Below are 17416 nucleotides of genomic sequence, written 5' to 3'. Positions count from 1 at the left end.
TGATATAATCATACATTAGATCCATGTTATTTATATATTCTCTCAATTTAGTCATACTTTTAATAAATTAAAATAAATTTAATCTTCCGATCGAATGATGTCACATGTCATGTCACGTGTCACCATTCGGTTAGAGGACTAACTTTATATAGTTTAATATATTTATTTTCACCAATCAAAGAGTGACACGTGTTACCCTCCGGTTAAAAGAAAACAAAAGAAAGTATATTGGGGCAAAAAAGACTCAAACCTTGATCACTTAAGAAACTAAACATGTATCCAACCATTAAGCTAAGACAATTGCTTGGTCTAAAGTAGACAATATGATTTATATATTTTTGTATATGAGTGTATAAATACTTAAATTCATAATATTTTTTATATATTAACTTAAAAAATATTTTTTATATTAACTTATTAAATATATTTTATTAAACTTAATTTAAAAATATTTTATTTTTATTTTCATTTAAAAATAAATATTTTATGTTAAAATTCATTTAAAAGTATGATTAAATTGAGAGAATATGTAAATAACATGGATCAAATGTGTAATTAATCTAACTATCATGTCTTAATTAAATAAAAACGAAAGTGATCATATTTTAATTAAATAAAAAAGAAAGTGATAATATCTTATGTTCTTTGAAAATCAATGAACATGAGTGATAATCCGTGTAGTTAACCTCCATGTTATTATGATGACAAGTGTTCCCATATAATTGGTAAAAAAATTAAGGGTAAAGTACACAAATGGTCCCTCGAATTTGTGATACTGGTCTATTAAGTCCCTCGATTATTAAAAGTTATGAAATGGTCATTCAACTATAGAATGAAATTTGTTAAGTCTTTTAACTATTAAAAGTTACAAAATAGTCATCCGACTATTCATTATGTTCCAAACTCATCATTTTCCATTAAAAAATTGGTTGTTGTTTAAGCTAGACGTTAACATGATGAATTGAGATATGATAATTGTTTGAAATTCTCAGATCAAATTTTATCATATCACAGTAAACATGTTAACGTTCAGATCAAAATATCATCATTTTTTTCACAGAAAAAGACAAGTTTGGAATATAAATAATAGTCGAGTGACCATTTTATAACTTTTAATAATTGATGGATTTAATAAAATAATATCCTATAGTCGGAGTACCATTTATGTACTTTACCCAAAATTGATGTAGCAATTATACATTTATACAAAGAAAGGGGAAAAGGCAGAAAAAATAATTCATCATACAACTAGGGATGGCAACGGGCCGGGTATTGGTCCCCCGTGTCCGTTTAAAAAATTCATACACGTCCCCGCTTAAAAAATCGCGGGGATTTAAACGGAGATCTCCATCGGATAATCGAAAAAAACCGCAGGGAAACGGGTATTCCCGTTTAGCATAAACGGGTATCGGGACGGGTAATCGGGGCGGGGATTACCAAATCCGTTCCCATCCCCGTTTAGCATAAACGATTTTTTCCCGTCCCGTTTAATTCGATTTTTGATTTTCCCCGTTGGGTTCGAGTTTTTTTGCCATCCTACCTACAACTACATTCCTGAAACGCGGTAAAGTTACTCGGCAGAGGTGACCAATGAGCATACGGCGACCGCCCAGCAGGCTCGTCCTCTCCCAATCCCACTGCCGCTCTTTCCTTAAGATTGAAGTGGCAATTCAAAGAATCCTATTTGAACACCAAAGTGCTTTTATTCTTGACCCAGTTCACAGTTTTTAACAGATTGTCGAACCCTGCTGTATTCCTAATTAAAGTGTTATCTAACATGTTAGGATGCGTAAGTCGATCTTGAGTTGAATAATGTTCAACTTAAGTGAGTTGGGAAGCATTCAACTTAGATTTGATAACAAATTTAAAGTCTAAACTCTAAAATTACAATCCACAAATACATAAAAATAATAATTAAGATTCAATTTTTGGATGTAGTAAAATAATAATTATTAATTAATAGTTTAATAATTTATTATAAAATTAATAGATTAGTAATTTATCACCTTTTATTTTTTTAATAAATTAGTATATTTTGAATAAAATATTTTTTTAAGATAACTACTAAAAATTATAGAAAAAAATTAATGAGATGCTCGCGAACTTATAGAGTCGAGTTTGACTTTATCCGACACAACTTGTTAAGGTCTCAATTCAAACTTGAATTCAAGTCCAATCAAATTAACTCAAGTCGAGCTTTAATCGAGTTTTGATCAAATCAAACTTGAACTACTTACAAACTACTCAATTCATTAAGCATTCATATATTTTTGATGGGATTTTGGCTTACTTAAATTTGACCCAAGTATAATATTTTTTTATTCATCATTACATTATATTTGAACTTAAAGAAAATTTTATTTGAACTGAAGTTTGATTTGATTTTAAAAGATAAAATTTACGGCAATTTTTCAATAAATCAACTGTGAACGGTATATTTATCGATTTAACACCGGTCAGATTATATTTCTCGATCTAACACCCATAACAATAAAGCGCGCCCCTGAATCGCGTTATACGTTGATTTGGCGCCACGTGGGTATAGCGCACCTCCTGCCCCGCGATATACAGTGATCTGGCGCCACGTGGGTATAGTGCGCCCCCTGATCCGCGCTATACATGGGTATCTGACACGTGGGGTATAGCGCGGTGCAGGGGGCGCGCTATACCCCTAAATACACGTCCCCATCCTCCCTATAAATACCCCTATCCTCAATCACTTTTATCACACCAGATTCTATAAATTTCTCTCAAATACTCTATCTTTTTAAGGTATATTTTATAATATTTTTATTATTATGTATTTACTTTATTTAATATTTTACTAATATAATTCTTTTGCAGATATATAATGGAAGACAGTCTACTTCGTTCGGATGGAAATCATATATCTCTACACTTTGCTGATACGGTAACATTTTAACGTTTTAATTTAATTTAAATTATTAGTAATATTTAGTTGATTTATTTAATGCATGATTATTAGATTAAGAATTAAATATCTCGACACTTTGCTGATACGGTAAAATTTTAACGTTTTAATTTAATTTAAATTATTAGTAATAATTAGTTGATTTATTTAATGCATGATTATTAGATTAATAATTAAATATCTCGACACTTTGATGATACGGTAACATTTTAACGTTTTAATTTAATTTAAATTATTAGTAATAATTAGTTGATTTATTTAATGCATGATTATTAGAGTAATAATTAATTTTTGTAATTATTTATTTTTAGGAGAATGACCGTGTATTAGATCCTTTTATTAGGAATCTTAAGTTAGTGATATACAGCCGTGTCTTGCCGTATTTAGTAGAGGTTGGATTCGGTTACATAGGTAGATATCAGGGTCACTGTAAGATAGAGCCAGACCTGATTTCTGCCTTAGTAGAGCGGTGGAGGCCGGAGACCCACACATTCCATCTTCCGTGCGGAGAGTGCACGATCATGCTTGAGGATGTTTCTATGCACCTGGGGCTTCCGGTGGATGGAGATGTGATATCGGGGATAGCTTCTGGTTCTTGGACTACTTTGTGTCGGGATAGTCTAGGACGTGTCCCGGAAAATTTTATAGGAGGTAGGATACCGTTAAATTGGTTAGATGTCAATTTTCGGGAGTTGAGCACAGACGTCTCTGAGGATGAGGTTAAGATGTATTTACGGCCATGCATACTGCAGTTGATAGGAGGGTTGCCGATGCCGGACAAATCGCGCAACCTAGTTCACTGCATGTGGTTGCGACATCTTAGCGACTTTCGTCTCGCTGGATCATTCAGTTGGGGCTCGGCAGTTTTGGCTTTGTTGTACAGGGAGATGTGTGGAGCCACTGACTACAGACATAATGCTATCGGCGGATGTCTCCTGCTGCTGCAGTCTTGGACATGGTATCAATTGCCCTTTTTATGTCATGTTGTAAAGAACCCATTCGTATTTTCACTACTTCTGAGGTAATTATAAAATTGATTTTGTATATTAATAATTTTATACAGCGTATAACAATTTTTTTCCTTGAATAGGTAGTCTACTGATAGGAAAAATCATCAGGAGCTACCTGATGATTTAGAAAAAAAATAGGGTGCTAATCGATCAGAAGGCTGGCACACAGGTATGAATTTTAATGTATACAAATCGATTTTAGATTATAGTTATATAATTAGATTATTATTTTGATAAAAATTATATATTATTTGTTTTAGTTTGAATGTGTGACATATTCTACTGATGATGTGAGGGCGGTGATCCCACCTGAGTTGAGGGGTCCATCAGATGTTTGGATAGCGATGGTCCCTCTGATCTGTTATGCGACCGTCGAGTGGCACTCCATTGATCGCGTGCTCCGGCAGTTTGGTTGTTTTCAACCAATTCCGAAAGCACCTCGCAATATGAACGAGTTGCATAGCTTAGATAGACGCGGCAAGACAAATACAGATTGGCTGGTGAGGCATCATGAGTGGGTCGTGTTGTGGGAGGATCGACATCGGCGCCTTCCACGTAGAGAGCCCATTTTTACTGACTTCTTGATGTATGCTGAGGATTATTATAAGTGGTTCAACTGTAACGGGAAATCGTTTCTACTTCCCGAGGATGCACGAGGGCAGACTTTTCCACGACGTCGACAGAGACGTTCACCGACACAGCACCATCGTCCCCCGACTCATAGACGGAGAGCAGGTGCTTCCGGCTCATCCTCAGCTGCACCAGCAGGACCTTCCCAGCAGCCACCGCAGCCATATATGATGTCGTCATCGCCTTTCTATTACCAGATGTCGCCGCCTTCACCTGGTTTTATGACCCCTCCTGGAGGATATTATGGGTCTATGTTTGTAGATCCGACTTGGGGTTCATATGCTGGATATTTGGCAGGTTCAGCCTCATCACCCATGGCCGCAGCACAGACACCTCCTGTACAGTTTTCACACTCAGCGATGTCTGGGTTTTCCCAGTTTTCCCAGTTTTCGCAGGTCGGTGGGATAGTCAGTCATACACCTCCAGGGTCCTTATTCTATGGAGGTGCTTCATCATCATCAGCTGCTCATCAACCTAATGTACCTGCTCAGGACGACGAAGACGATGATGACGATGGTGACGACGACGACGACAATGATGACAACGAGGAGTCAGAACCAGTGATATGAAGAAATCCTCCTCGAGACCGACAACCACCGCCCTGCGGAACACATTCGCGGCGCAGGCATCGATAGATTTTTTTATTATATTTGTATTTACTTATTTTGTTTAATTGTAATTTTTTATTATTTCTCATTTAATACTTACTTTATTTTGTTAAATTTGTTGGACTTTTTTTTAATATATTTCAGTTAATTTTGTTTATTACCATTTAATATTAGTTATTGTAATTTGGTTATCATTTACCATTTAATTCTTATTGTAAGTTTGTTGTATTTAAATACCAAATTGTTATTAGTTTGATAAAATTTAATGATTGTGTTCGTTTTTTTAATCTTCATCAACGATTATCGAATGACATTAACTTGAAGTAAATGCAAATTAAAATAAAAGAATTATTATTTTGATAAACAAATACATCATTTCCTCATCAATTGTTACTTGATGACAACAGAAGTGGACATGTTTTTCTAGTGTGTCCTGTGTTTCTACAATGGCCACATCTTCTGTCTTGTCTAGATCTTTCTCGAATATCCATAACGCAATGAATTCGATTGGATTTTAGACGACCACACTCCCTCAATAAACTCAGATTTGGTACAATCGGAAGCCAATCTTGAACCTCATCAGGGTCTTTGTCATTACCTATGGGGGAAACTCAAATTCGTATACCTTAAAAACTTCAGATAGTAGGTATACGAGATCCACAAAATGGTTATAGTCTTGACGTGTATGCGAGCAAGCTACTATCACATGAGAGTATGGATACTTCAGAGCTTGAAAAAACCCGCAGTCGCACGTTCTGTCCCTTAGATTTACTCTTAACGACACAGCTTCAATCCCTTGAAGAGGTCGCGGCAACTCTATGACACGAAACATTTCATGTCTTCTTGAGAAGCTTGTTACAGACATTCCATTTGATGCAGCAATTTTTTTTCTGTAGATCTGCAACTAATCTAGGGTGATAGACATGACCGCCTTGCATCCAGGTTTGAGCTTGTCCCCCGAGCTTCGCAAAAAATGCCCCCAAACAAAAAATATATAGTTTTTACCAAAGCCGCTACAGGTAAGTGACGTGCACCCTTTAAGGTTGAATTGATTGCCTCAGCCAAGTTGGTCGTCATGTGCCTATATTAATATCCACCATCATATGCGTTCGTCCACATTTCTTTATCGATGAGGCTGATGTAATCGTATCCTTCCTCGTTCTTCGCCCGCAAATCTTGAAGCATTGATTCAAGCGTTCGAGGAAATAGTTCGTAACCTGATCAAAAAATGTATAACTTACTAACTTGCTTTCTTTGCAAAATTAAAATGATCAAAAAATGTATAACTTACTAACTTGCTTTCACTTACCCACGCGCACAATTAATTGACGCTCATCATTCTTCTTGTACCTTCCATGATAGTTCGCAGCAATGTGTCGGAGATAATACCTATGTTGGACAAAGGGTGGTTGCCACATTGGACCAAAAGACTCCATTGCTGCTTTGATCCCAGCTCCGCGATCTGAAATGACACAGATGTTTTCCCTCGTGATAACATGTGCACGTAAATTTCGGAGGAAAAAAGCCCAAGAATCTGTATCTTCTCCTTCGACGAGAGCAAAAGCAACTGGAAGAATATTACGATTGTCATCTTGGACAACTGCCAATAATAAAACTTGCTTGTATTTTCCATACAAGAAAGTCCCGTCGATATGAACCACAAGCTTACAGTATTTGGCAGCATTAACGCACTGTGGGTAACTCCAAAAAACCCGGTAGAATTGGCATCGATCGCGAAGAACTCGATCATTATGGTATGCATAGGAGGTTTCGAAGTCCACAATTGTCCTAGGATTCAATGTCCGCACCAACCTAAACCAACCTGGAAGTTCGTTGTAAGATGCATCCCATTCGCTATGAAGTTTGACAATGGCATTTTGTTTTTCCAACCAAGCTTTTTTATAGGAGACGGTGTACCCATACTGCGATTGTATAGGTGAAATCAACACTGCAACAGCTATATGAGAGCTTGCTTTTACCATGGGCATGATGGGTTGGCATATCATTTCAGAGTCCAAGTTGGGATGATCTTGGTTGACCCCTCCAGCACAACATGTGTGAGGACCGTTGTATATTGTTAGTTCCCATATGTTGTTTTTCCTCTTCATTTTCGATACGCTGACCATCCAATTGCATCCGTTTTCGCGTTGGGCACAGTAGCATACATATTTTTTGGTCGTCGATCGGTTGACTCTGGACTGAACAGAATTACGGATATTGTAATTTTTGATAGCCATCATCGCTTCTTCTTTGCTTGAAAACTCCATGCCTAAAGATAACTCACCATTATTTATTGATGAGTAATATCCATAGTCACCGAGATGAGGCATATCCGCAAATTCTGGCCCGTACATTGCACCATAATCAGCTTTATACATGTGTGTAGGAGGGTCAGTTTGTGCCACATTTCCTGGAACTTCATCATCATCGGAGTTGAATTGCGGTGATTCTGGGTGAATGAATAGTCCAGTCTCAACACCATCCGCACCAGGCTCACGAAGCGGTTCTTCTGGTGGAGATGATGGTTCCTCCATGCTCTCCATATTTAGGTCGAAGAACCTACTACTTGCACGCCTTCCCCTTGAACTTGAAGGCTTATCGACATTGAGATCGAAAAAGCTCACAGTCGAATGCCTCCCCCTGGAGCTTGAAGCCATCGTGTCAAATGCAAACTGCACAGATGGTTGCGTCGATGACATCTCTATATGGTCAAAGAAATTTGCAGATGAATGCCTTCCCCTTGAACTGGATGCGGTGTTACCATACAGATTGTTTGTTGACCCACTTCGGTACATATCGTAAGGAGTTGTGGATGAATGTCTCCCCATTATGGCATTAAAATCATTACACATTACTATAGTCGGGCTGTTAACTTGATCAACTTATTCAGCCAGCCCATAGTGTGAGCTTAAAGATTGACCCCGAACAGCACGCACTTGAACAAAATATGCATACATCTCAATAGCGGCATCTGAATAATTACTTTGAGCTTCAACCATCATTTGAACATCATCATTGTTCGAAAGTTCGAACGCTGTATAAGTTAATGGCAACAATGATGTTGGAAATCTGTACTGCAACGACGACATTCTTCTGTTACTTCCAACATAAATCTTCCTCGAAATCTTCGTTATCAGCTCCTCAAGAATTATGTTTCTCTTAAATGATATTTTAACATGCTCATTTGATACGAAAACAACGTCGGTTTCATCTTCTCAAATTTCACCATCATAATAAACAATAGCTGAAAGTCGCGCCATTCTTTGAGTTTAAAAGTGCGGTAATATTATATCTGCAAAAAAAATAACTTAAACAAACCTGATTAAATAAATTATATATGAACGAAAATATAACACAAATTTTTTTTACACATCAACGTAAATAATTTAAATAATATAATTTTATATTATTACCTGCACCGCAAAACTATTTCGACGTATGCTCCCGCTTTTCAATTTTACAAACATAAAAATTAATTAAAAATAATTAGTATAATATTTTTTCAAATAATGATAATAAAAAATAAGTATAATTAAAAAATTATAACAAAATTACCTTATAACGAAAAATCGCACGAACTTCTAAATCAAATATAAGAAGATTGCCAGAATTATTACTCGTTGACGGAATTGTTGTATTAATTTATAAGAGAGGAGAGATACGAGGAGATGTGAGGAGAGATGCGAGGTATTTATAAACATATAAGACGCGGTACCTACACCGCGTTATATGTAATTATTATATAGCGCGGATCAGGGACCGCATTAAATATAATTTTGGTACGGCGTATAGCGCGGCCCCTGATCCGCGCTATACCCCTACATGGCATATAGCGCGGAGCAGGGCGCGCGCTATACCCCACGTGTAACACAGTTAGCGAATAGCGCGGTACAGGGGCGCGCTATACCCACGTGGCACCAAATCAACGTATAGCGCTGTTCAGGGGTCGCGCTTTACTGCTACAGGTGTTAGATCAGAAAATATAATCTGACCGGTGTTAGATCGGTAAATATACCGATCACCGGTGATTTTTGGGGAAAATCGCCAAAATTTACACCCGGCTCTATCCAATATATATATATATTTCTTAATTTTATTAGGTGAAATAGGGACATAACTAAACGTATAGAGGGATATTATAATAATTTTTCTTAAATACATAAATGTTCATTATATTATTATTACTAGATTAAATCGAATCAGATTAGATATTTTCCACCTTAAATCTAAACTCGATTTAATCTGATCCTATCATTAAAAATGTCCAATCAAACTTCAATTTTCAAATAAAAAAATCAATCTTATAAGATCAAATCAGAACCTATCAAGTTCATACCAAATGTCCATCCTTAGGTTCTATTAACGAGAAAAAGTTAGGTTAATGCATTAAGCCTTAAACCCTAACCTAAAAGTATGATATATATTTGACCCTCCAAGCATCATTTAAAATAAAAAACCAAAGTAGTTAAAAGAAAAGCGGCACAGTAGTTAGAAGCTTAAATGTTTTAACCGCCAGCACATGAATACAATGATGAAGGGGCATCATTTAATCATCCCAACAAGCCAAAATGCTCTTCACTTTTAGATAAACAACATGGGGCAAGCAACTCACTTGGACATACTTAGTATACGTCCAAACACTGCCCATGGCCCTGTCTCAGAGAAATCTCACTATCAAGGCAACAACAGCAACCTCTTTTCATTCACACACTCCATTAATCCCATCAAACGAAGCATGCAAAGATTGAAAACTCGTACCGGGAGTGTTCCGGTTGAAATGGCTGCTGTGATTGCGAATCCTCCTGTTGAAATCGGCACCAGAGGCACGGTCGGATCCTTGATAATGCAAGAGATCGAGTACTTCAGCCAGCTCGAATTAGGCTGCAAGGATGGCCCGAAGAAGCCTCGTTCCAATGTTGGGCCAGTTGCAGCAACTCGGAAGAAGAAAAAGAGAGGAAGCAGCAGGCTAATACCGAGCATGTGTTCCATGGTGGAAATTTCGGACAACAGGCCTGTTGGGGTTTCAGGTTTCGGTTACCGGAACCTGTAATCCGATGTTAAGAAATTGCAGGTCTAGATAAAGCTCTTGGAAAGCTTAGAGAACCCGAGCTTCTTGAGTCGATTCTTCGCGGGCTCGACCGTGCTCTACCGGGATGCTTCCCATACTTTATGTCCACAAAATCAACAATGTTACACGCTTTTTTGTTACTTTTCTGTCTGCTAGGAGTTCTATCTAAAGCAACGTCAACAAAATCAAGCATTGGAATCTGATGGGGATTTTTGGACAAGCTTTTATAACTGTTGTTGCTGCCATTGCCACTGGTACTTGCTCCATCCAAAGATTTCCTCAGCTTTGGTCGTTTAGGAGTCGAAGAACCGGAGGCGATCAATGCCGGAATTTTCTGAGATTTGTGTCCAACAGACACCGGTGTCTGCTGTGTCGGTTTAACGGAGTCCAGTTCTCTTGTCATCAGGGAACTGGTTGTCCCTTTAGTCCCCACCTTGTTTGATCCTCCACCTCCCTTGATAGCTTCTAGTTCTTGAACCATGTTTCATTTTATATTTTTAAGATGTTGTTAGCCTTACAGAGCCTGTTTTGCAAGAAAGACAGCAAATCCATAAATGTAAGAAGAAAATTCCCAGTTAATCCATATGAATATGGAACTGCAGAGTTCATCTTCAAACTGAGTTTTCCATATTCTGCATCAAAATCCCATCATAAAATAAAAAAGAAAACATTGATCCCCACCAAGAATCAAGCAGAAACAGCACCAAATACTTGTGAAAAAGTAAGAACATTCACCAAATTTCAGGCAGCTAACAAATCATGAAATCCAAAAGAAGAAAAACTTTCGAAAGATCCCAACTACCAGTAATCATTACACAGTTAAAATCTGACACAAACAAGTTAAACACTTTAAGCAGGTCATTGAAGGTTCACATAAAAGAAAAGGCTTACTCCTTTACATAACACCAAATGCATTAAAGTGTGAACTATCAGCAACTTTGAAGATGACAGGTTGAATTGAAAACACAACTAAAAAAGTGAAACTAAAACTTTTAAAAGAAGAAACAAAACCCATCAAGATTTCAAGACTTAAAAGACTAAGACCTTTGAATGAAAAACTATACCATCTTTAGAAGAACCATGTCTAATCTTCTGGGCATTTGAAATCTAAGTTTTTGTGCAATTGTTTTATGTCTCATTGATTTCTTGTCAGACCAGTACACCAACACTGTTGATAATTTTATATTAAAAATCTCAAATAAATAATTATTTTAAAAAATAGGATCCTCTAAAAATTATTTGAAATAATAATCTTAAATCGTCTGCATCGAACGACCTCACGGTCTACAAACCGCATGTTAAATCATCGCATCCTCCAACACAGGAAATACATCTGACCTAAGTGTATTTTCCAGATAAGTCAATAAAACAATGGGATAAAATGACCTCGCGCATTGTGAAGTGCGAGGTAGCCTTTATGATTCAAAATATCACGAGATTTATGGGGATCTCGTTGCCTGCAAAATGCGAGTTTCTTTCGAATTTCGTATAGCATCATAATTTAAAAAGTAGAAATTAAATTAAACTAATAAATAAATATAATAATAATTAATAATAATATTAATTATTAAATATAATAAATAATTAAAATATAATAATATATAAATATAGTAATTAAAATATATATTTTATAAAAAATTAATTATAATATATTTTGTAAATTTTAAAATAATGAAAAATTATATGTGTAAAATAGATATTTTATGAGGACCTCGCGTCTTGCAAACCGCGAGGTACTGGAACGAAATAAATTTCGCGTGTTTTCAACGTAATTCACATCTTGTAGGACACGAGTTGCATTTAAAACAACACTTCTTCATGTGTGAGAAGGGCTATAAATAGAGCACTTCACTCCTATTCATCACCACACCATCTATTTCATATATTCACATATTCAAAGAATTCATATCATGGCAAGGAGTCTATTAAGATATGATCGAAGTCACGTATTCGATTATTGGAGGTGAAATGATGAGGTAAATTAATTAATATTATTTTGTATTTTTACTCTTTATTTATTTATTTATTTTGGTATTTAAATAATTTTTTAATATTTATATTTTGTAGAAATATGAATGTGCATTAGAGTGTCATATAAATCGTGTAACACCACCCGATGCGGATATTATTGACTATTTATATTTAGCAGGTTTCAATTATATCAGTAGTATAACTGGTGACGGTGTGAAGTTGCATTCTCCACTTATAAATGCATTGGTGGAAAAATGAATACCAGAGACGCACACGTTTCATTTACCGTGTGGGGAGTCAACTATTAACCTATAAGATGTTACATTTCATATGAGATTGCTTATTGATGGAGTAGCTAATTCTGGTGTTGCTTGCGCCTCTAGAAATGTATATAAAGTATTGCTCGGAATTGATCCGCCTGATGATGCACGAAATGGTGGAAAAATAAAAATTACATTTTTGGATGAAAATTTTACGAACCTACCCCAGAATACGGAGCATGAAGTGAATGAGGTAAATATAAATGTTTTTATCTATGAAATATTTATTAATATTTCAATTTATTTATTTAATTTTTTAAAAATTAAGTAGTTATATTATTTCATTAATTTTTGAAACGATTTGCTCGTGTGCATATACTACAAGTTATTGGAGGATTTTAATGTCAGATAAATCTTGAAATAAGGTGCATATGATATGGTTGAATCATTTGTAAAATTTGAGTGATTCAAGAAATATAAGTTGGGAGTCAACAATTTTGGCATTTTTGTTCCGGCAGCTTTGTACAGTCGTAAATCCGATGAAAAATGTCATTGGAGAGTGTTTATTATTGTTGCAGTCGTGGGCTTGGATCCGAATGTCATTTTTATGTTCGATCCTTAAAACACATGTCTCATATGAATTTTTATTACTTAAGAGGTAAAGAAATAATTTTTTTCTTTTTTTTATAATATTACTAACAAATAATACAATTATATTGTATTAATGATAAGTGGACTGATGAAACCTCTCATCCCACTTACCAACATATTAACGAGACTTCAGACTCTTGATCGATAAATTTGGACATCAGGTAATAAAAGATTTTCCTTCGACTTTTATCTTATAATTTTAGAATAATTTAATTTATTTGAGATTTTTAGCTAACAAAATTATGTAATTTTAATTTTATAGTTCTTGTGGACACCTTACTACGATGCTGCTTTTGCTGACTGTATATCGCATGAGATTCGAGTGATTATTACGCCCGTGTACATCATGTCAGTCCCGCTGATCTTGTATGAGATAGTTAAGTGGCAACTTATATGTAGGATTTTTTGTGACGAGGATTAGATCAAACATCAAGAAAGAATCGGACAACCGAAATTATGCTTTATATGTAGGAATCCCGAACACACGAAGAACAAATGTCCCGATCGCTCATACCCACGTATCAATTAAATGGAATTTTTGCATTATTTTTTTTAATTAACAACACATATTACTTAGTTTTCAAATTTCTTTTGATTTCTTTACGCACCAAATCAAATATTCCAACCTTTTCCAACACTATTTTTATTCCATTAAAATATCTCGTATGTGACCAAATTAGCCTTAACATGAATATAAGATGAATACTATACCTCTAAGCATATAAATTTTGAAATTACTCATATTTACAAGTCAGAAATAACACTCCAATATGTTTATCAAACTATTTTTTTCTTCTTCCTTCAAAAAACCATGATTTCTAACTATTTTCAACGTCATTTTTACCATTCTTAAAATGTCTTATATATGATGATATTATAGTCATCTTAAATATAAATTGCAACACTACGCGTTTATAATTAAAAATTTTAAAAATTTAATTTTCCACCCAGAAATAGTATCCGAAAAGACTATGGACACTAAAAGGAGGGTAGGGAATCTATTGTTCTCGTGCTTTTTAGGCTGCGATGTCATCCATAAATCTCGCGATATTTTGGACCATAAAGGCTAACTCGTGCTTCGCTATACATGAGGTCATTTTATCCAACTGTTTTGTTGGCTTACCTGAAAAGTGCGTCCACCTCGGATATATCTCGCGTGTTGAAGGGTGCGATAATTTAACACGCTATTTGCAGGCCGCGAGGTCGTTCGATACAAACGATTTGAGGGTTATTTTTCCAAATAATTTCTGGATAGTCTTATTTTTTAAATAATTATTTATTTGAGGTTTTTAATATAAATTTGACAATCATGTTACAGCAAGAAAAAACATGAGTTGCTAGTCACCAACCATGTTCCAATAACCAATGATAGCTTGTCATTTTATCTATGGATGAATAAATGTTTACTTTGAGTGCTACCATTGCAAGACAAAGATGAAGGGCATTTAGCATGTGAATGAGAATTAAATTTGATTTGATACCCTGGAAAATGATTCTAAAGGTATGTTAGAATTGTAAAATTCTGGTTATAACAATCTTGATTTTAATGAAGGTTAAACTCTGGGGTAGTTCTGCAGTCTAATATAAAATTAAAGAAAGACATAACCGAAAATGTTAATATTTTTTAATATTTTCGGTAGAGCGTTATTTAAAATGTTAATTTCGTTACCTAATATGTTAATCTTTTAACGTTTCCAGTTGCAATTTCCTACCGAAAATATTAAAAAATATTAATATTTCTGGTTACGTATTTTCTTAACCTTATATTAGGATGTATTTCCTTAGACATCCTCAAACTCTGCCATTATTTCTTACACTATGTATAAATTGTAGCTTATACCATGTTGTAAGGGTTAAGAGTTAGCAAATCTAGATTTGATTTGAAAAAATTGATTTTTTTTTGATTCAATTCGAAAAAAAACTTAACTCAAATTGATTTCATTTATAATTTTATGAACTTTACTTGAAAAAAAAATCAAATTCAAGTCGATTGGTTTTCAAGTTCAACTCGAATAACTCAAACTTTTAATAATTAGTAGATTAGTTTTTACGTTCGAGTCGAGTCTCTCAACGTTGTATGATATATGCATATCGTATATAATTATAAAAATCGTTTATATCAAAAGAAACCCCTCCTCTCTTTCTTAACTAACTCAGCTTTCACTGGCCCTTAAGCATTACTCCATCTCTCAAAACCCCACTTTTCTCAGGTCTCCGATTCTCTTTCTTCATCAGTTTCCCCAATGTATGCAAAATCCCATTTTCTTATTCACAAAACAATATGATTTCCTAAAAGAACCCCATTTTAGTCTCTACAATCACTCTACAGAAAACTTCCCATTTCCTCAAGATCCCATCTCCCCCCCTTCGTTTGCTCCCATCTCTTGAACCCCATTTCCTCAAATTCTCATCTTTTTCTCCTTGTTTGATTTTTAAAACCTCATTTAATGGAAAACCCGCTGTTTTTTTCTTTTTCTTTTTGAAATGAGTAATTCCCAAGCACCCAAATCAACAAAGCCTTCAAAGGCTTCAACTTTACATACTTCAAACCCTCCAAAACCCTCTTCCCTTTCTACTCATCTGGAAATGGTAGAGCTAAAACAAAGGATTTTAGCCTCACTTTCCAAGCTCTCTGACCGCGACACTTACCAAATTGCCGTTGAAGATCTTGAGAATATCATCCAATCCATTTCCCCTGATTCCATTCCCATGTTACTCAATTGCCTTTTCGATTCTTCCAATGATCCAAAACCAGCTGTGAAAAGAGAATCATTAAGGTTGCTTTCAATGCTATGTGTCTGCCACGGTGAACTGGCAGCTTCCCATTTGACTAAAATGGAGCCTTCTAAAACATGAAGCAGCAGCTAATGAAACGAAAACCAATTAGACTCACTAAAGAAAAATACCTATCTGAAAGGATAAATGGGTATTAAATAGTCTAAGAAACTAGCTCAAAAAACTCCAGAATAACACAAAAACAAGGCAAAAAAAGAATTGGAAGAGTGAACCTCTGCAAGGCTCTAGAAGAAGCCAAGAAGTGGTGCCTGGAACGAGAACGAGAACGGGAACGGGAACGGGAAAACCAAGAAGAAGAAGAAGGGAAAATTGGTCTACTACCAAAAGGGGTAGCGGCATTTTGGGAAGTGGAAGAAAAACTCCCCATAGCATAGCAGCCATGATATCTGCAAGTCTAGCTAGGTTGCCGCTATAATTGTTCATCATACAGGGAGCCGTTTTGTTGGGTGGCTTGGAGTGGCAAAGATGGAATTTTTTTTGGGTATTTGAGGGTTAAGATTGTGGGATTTCTGGAGGGTTTTTACAAGTTGGACTGTGACTGACTGACTGCTGGAGTTGCAGAGCTGAGGCCATGAAGGGAGAGAAAAAAAGATAGAGATGAAAAGCCTAAAACCTTGGGAAGTTCTACACTGCGGCAGGTTTAAAAATAGTTAAAATAAAATTTTATCGATTTTATTATTATTTAAATAATAAAATTAGTTAAAATTACCTAAATTTTTCCTGTAAATTACTGAAAATATTATGTTAATTCGGTATTTTTTAAGCCTAATAATATTTTCGATATTTTTTTTCAAAAATTCGGTAAAAAACACCCAATAATAATAAAACTGATAACGCTTTATTTTAATCAATTTTTAGTCTACCGCACCGAAACTATCCCCTAAACCCTCTACTTTCCCTTCGTTTAAGTAAAACTCTCCACAGTCTCCAACTCCAAACAGCAATTGCTATAAATTATATACTACTTCTAAGCCGCGACCTATATGATAAATTTTTGCTTTAGTCCCTTTAGATTTCATAAAAGGTTAGATTAACATGCTGGTAAAATTATATTTTAGACCCTAAAATGGTAAGTTAATGATTTATTTAACCCTTTCAAAATTTTATGACTTTTAATTAATTTTTGGCCCCAAAATGTATTCTTTCTTCGTCACTTTTGTAAACTCTCGAGTAGACCATTTCATTTTGTAGCTGGCGTTTTATGCAATATCTTGTTCTTTTCTGTATTTTGTTTATTATTTATTATTATTTTTTAAATTAGGGAATGGAATATAAGGAAATTGCATATGTGCCATTATTTTTTTAAAATATATATACATTTAAAGCTTTAAATCAGGCTAAAATGTGTAATGAAATTTCTTCCAATCCTAACTATTAGAAAGAATAAATAAACCAAGTTTTAACAAATTTTAAGCTAAAGAAAACCCCAAAAGGAACAAAAGGCAAAATTGGGTTGATGATTTGACATTGCAGGCCTTGGCATGCTAAAA

At 35.1% G+C, this 17416-nt stretch overlaps 2 protein-coding genes across 2 annotated transcripts; one reads left to right on the top strand and one right to left on the bottom strand.

Moving 5' to 3' along the window:
* Positions 1 to 9854: 9854 nt before the first annotated feature.
* Positions 9855 to 10815, top strand: LOC120209344. The gene has a single exon (XM_039208386.1). The coding sequence runs from the start codon at positions 9916 to 9918 to the stop codon at positions 10228 to 10230; it is 315 nt and encodes a 104-aa protein (XP_039064317.1). The 5' UTR covers positions 9855 to 9915; the 3' UTR covers positions 10231 to 10815.
* LOC120209394 lies at positions 10238 to 10729 on the bottom strand. The gene has a single exon (XM_039208423.1). It carries the CDS (start codon positions 10727 to 10729, stop codon positions 10238 to 10240), a length of 492 nt encoding a protein of 163 aa, XP_039064354.1.
* Positions 10816 to 17416: the final 6601 nt, after the last annotated feature.

The sequence above is a fragment of the Hibiscus syriacus genome, unplaced genomic scaffold (genome assembly GCF_006381635.1).
Source record: "Hibiscus syriacus cultivar Baekdansim isolate YM2019G1 unplaced genomic scaffold, ASM638163v2 tig00000656_pilon, whole genome shotgun sequence".
Classification (NCBI taxonomy): Eukaryota; Viridiplantae; Streptophyta; class Magnoliopsida; order Malvales; family Malvaceae; genus Hibiscus; species Hibiscus syriacus.
Note: the sequence above shows the minus strand (reverse complement) of the source record. Positions and strands in the feature narration are given on the sequence as shown.

Excerpts from the sequence above, each read along its gene's own strand:
- LOC120209394 (XM_039208423.1), bottom strand. The coding sequence starts at position 10,729 with ATGGTTCAAGAACTAGAAGCTATCAAGGGAGGTGGAGGATCAAACAAG.
- LOC120209344 (XM_039208386.1), top strand. The coding sequence starts at position 9,916 with ATGCAAAGATTGAAAACTCGTACCGGGAGTGTTCCGGTTGAAATGGCT.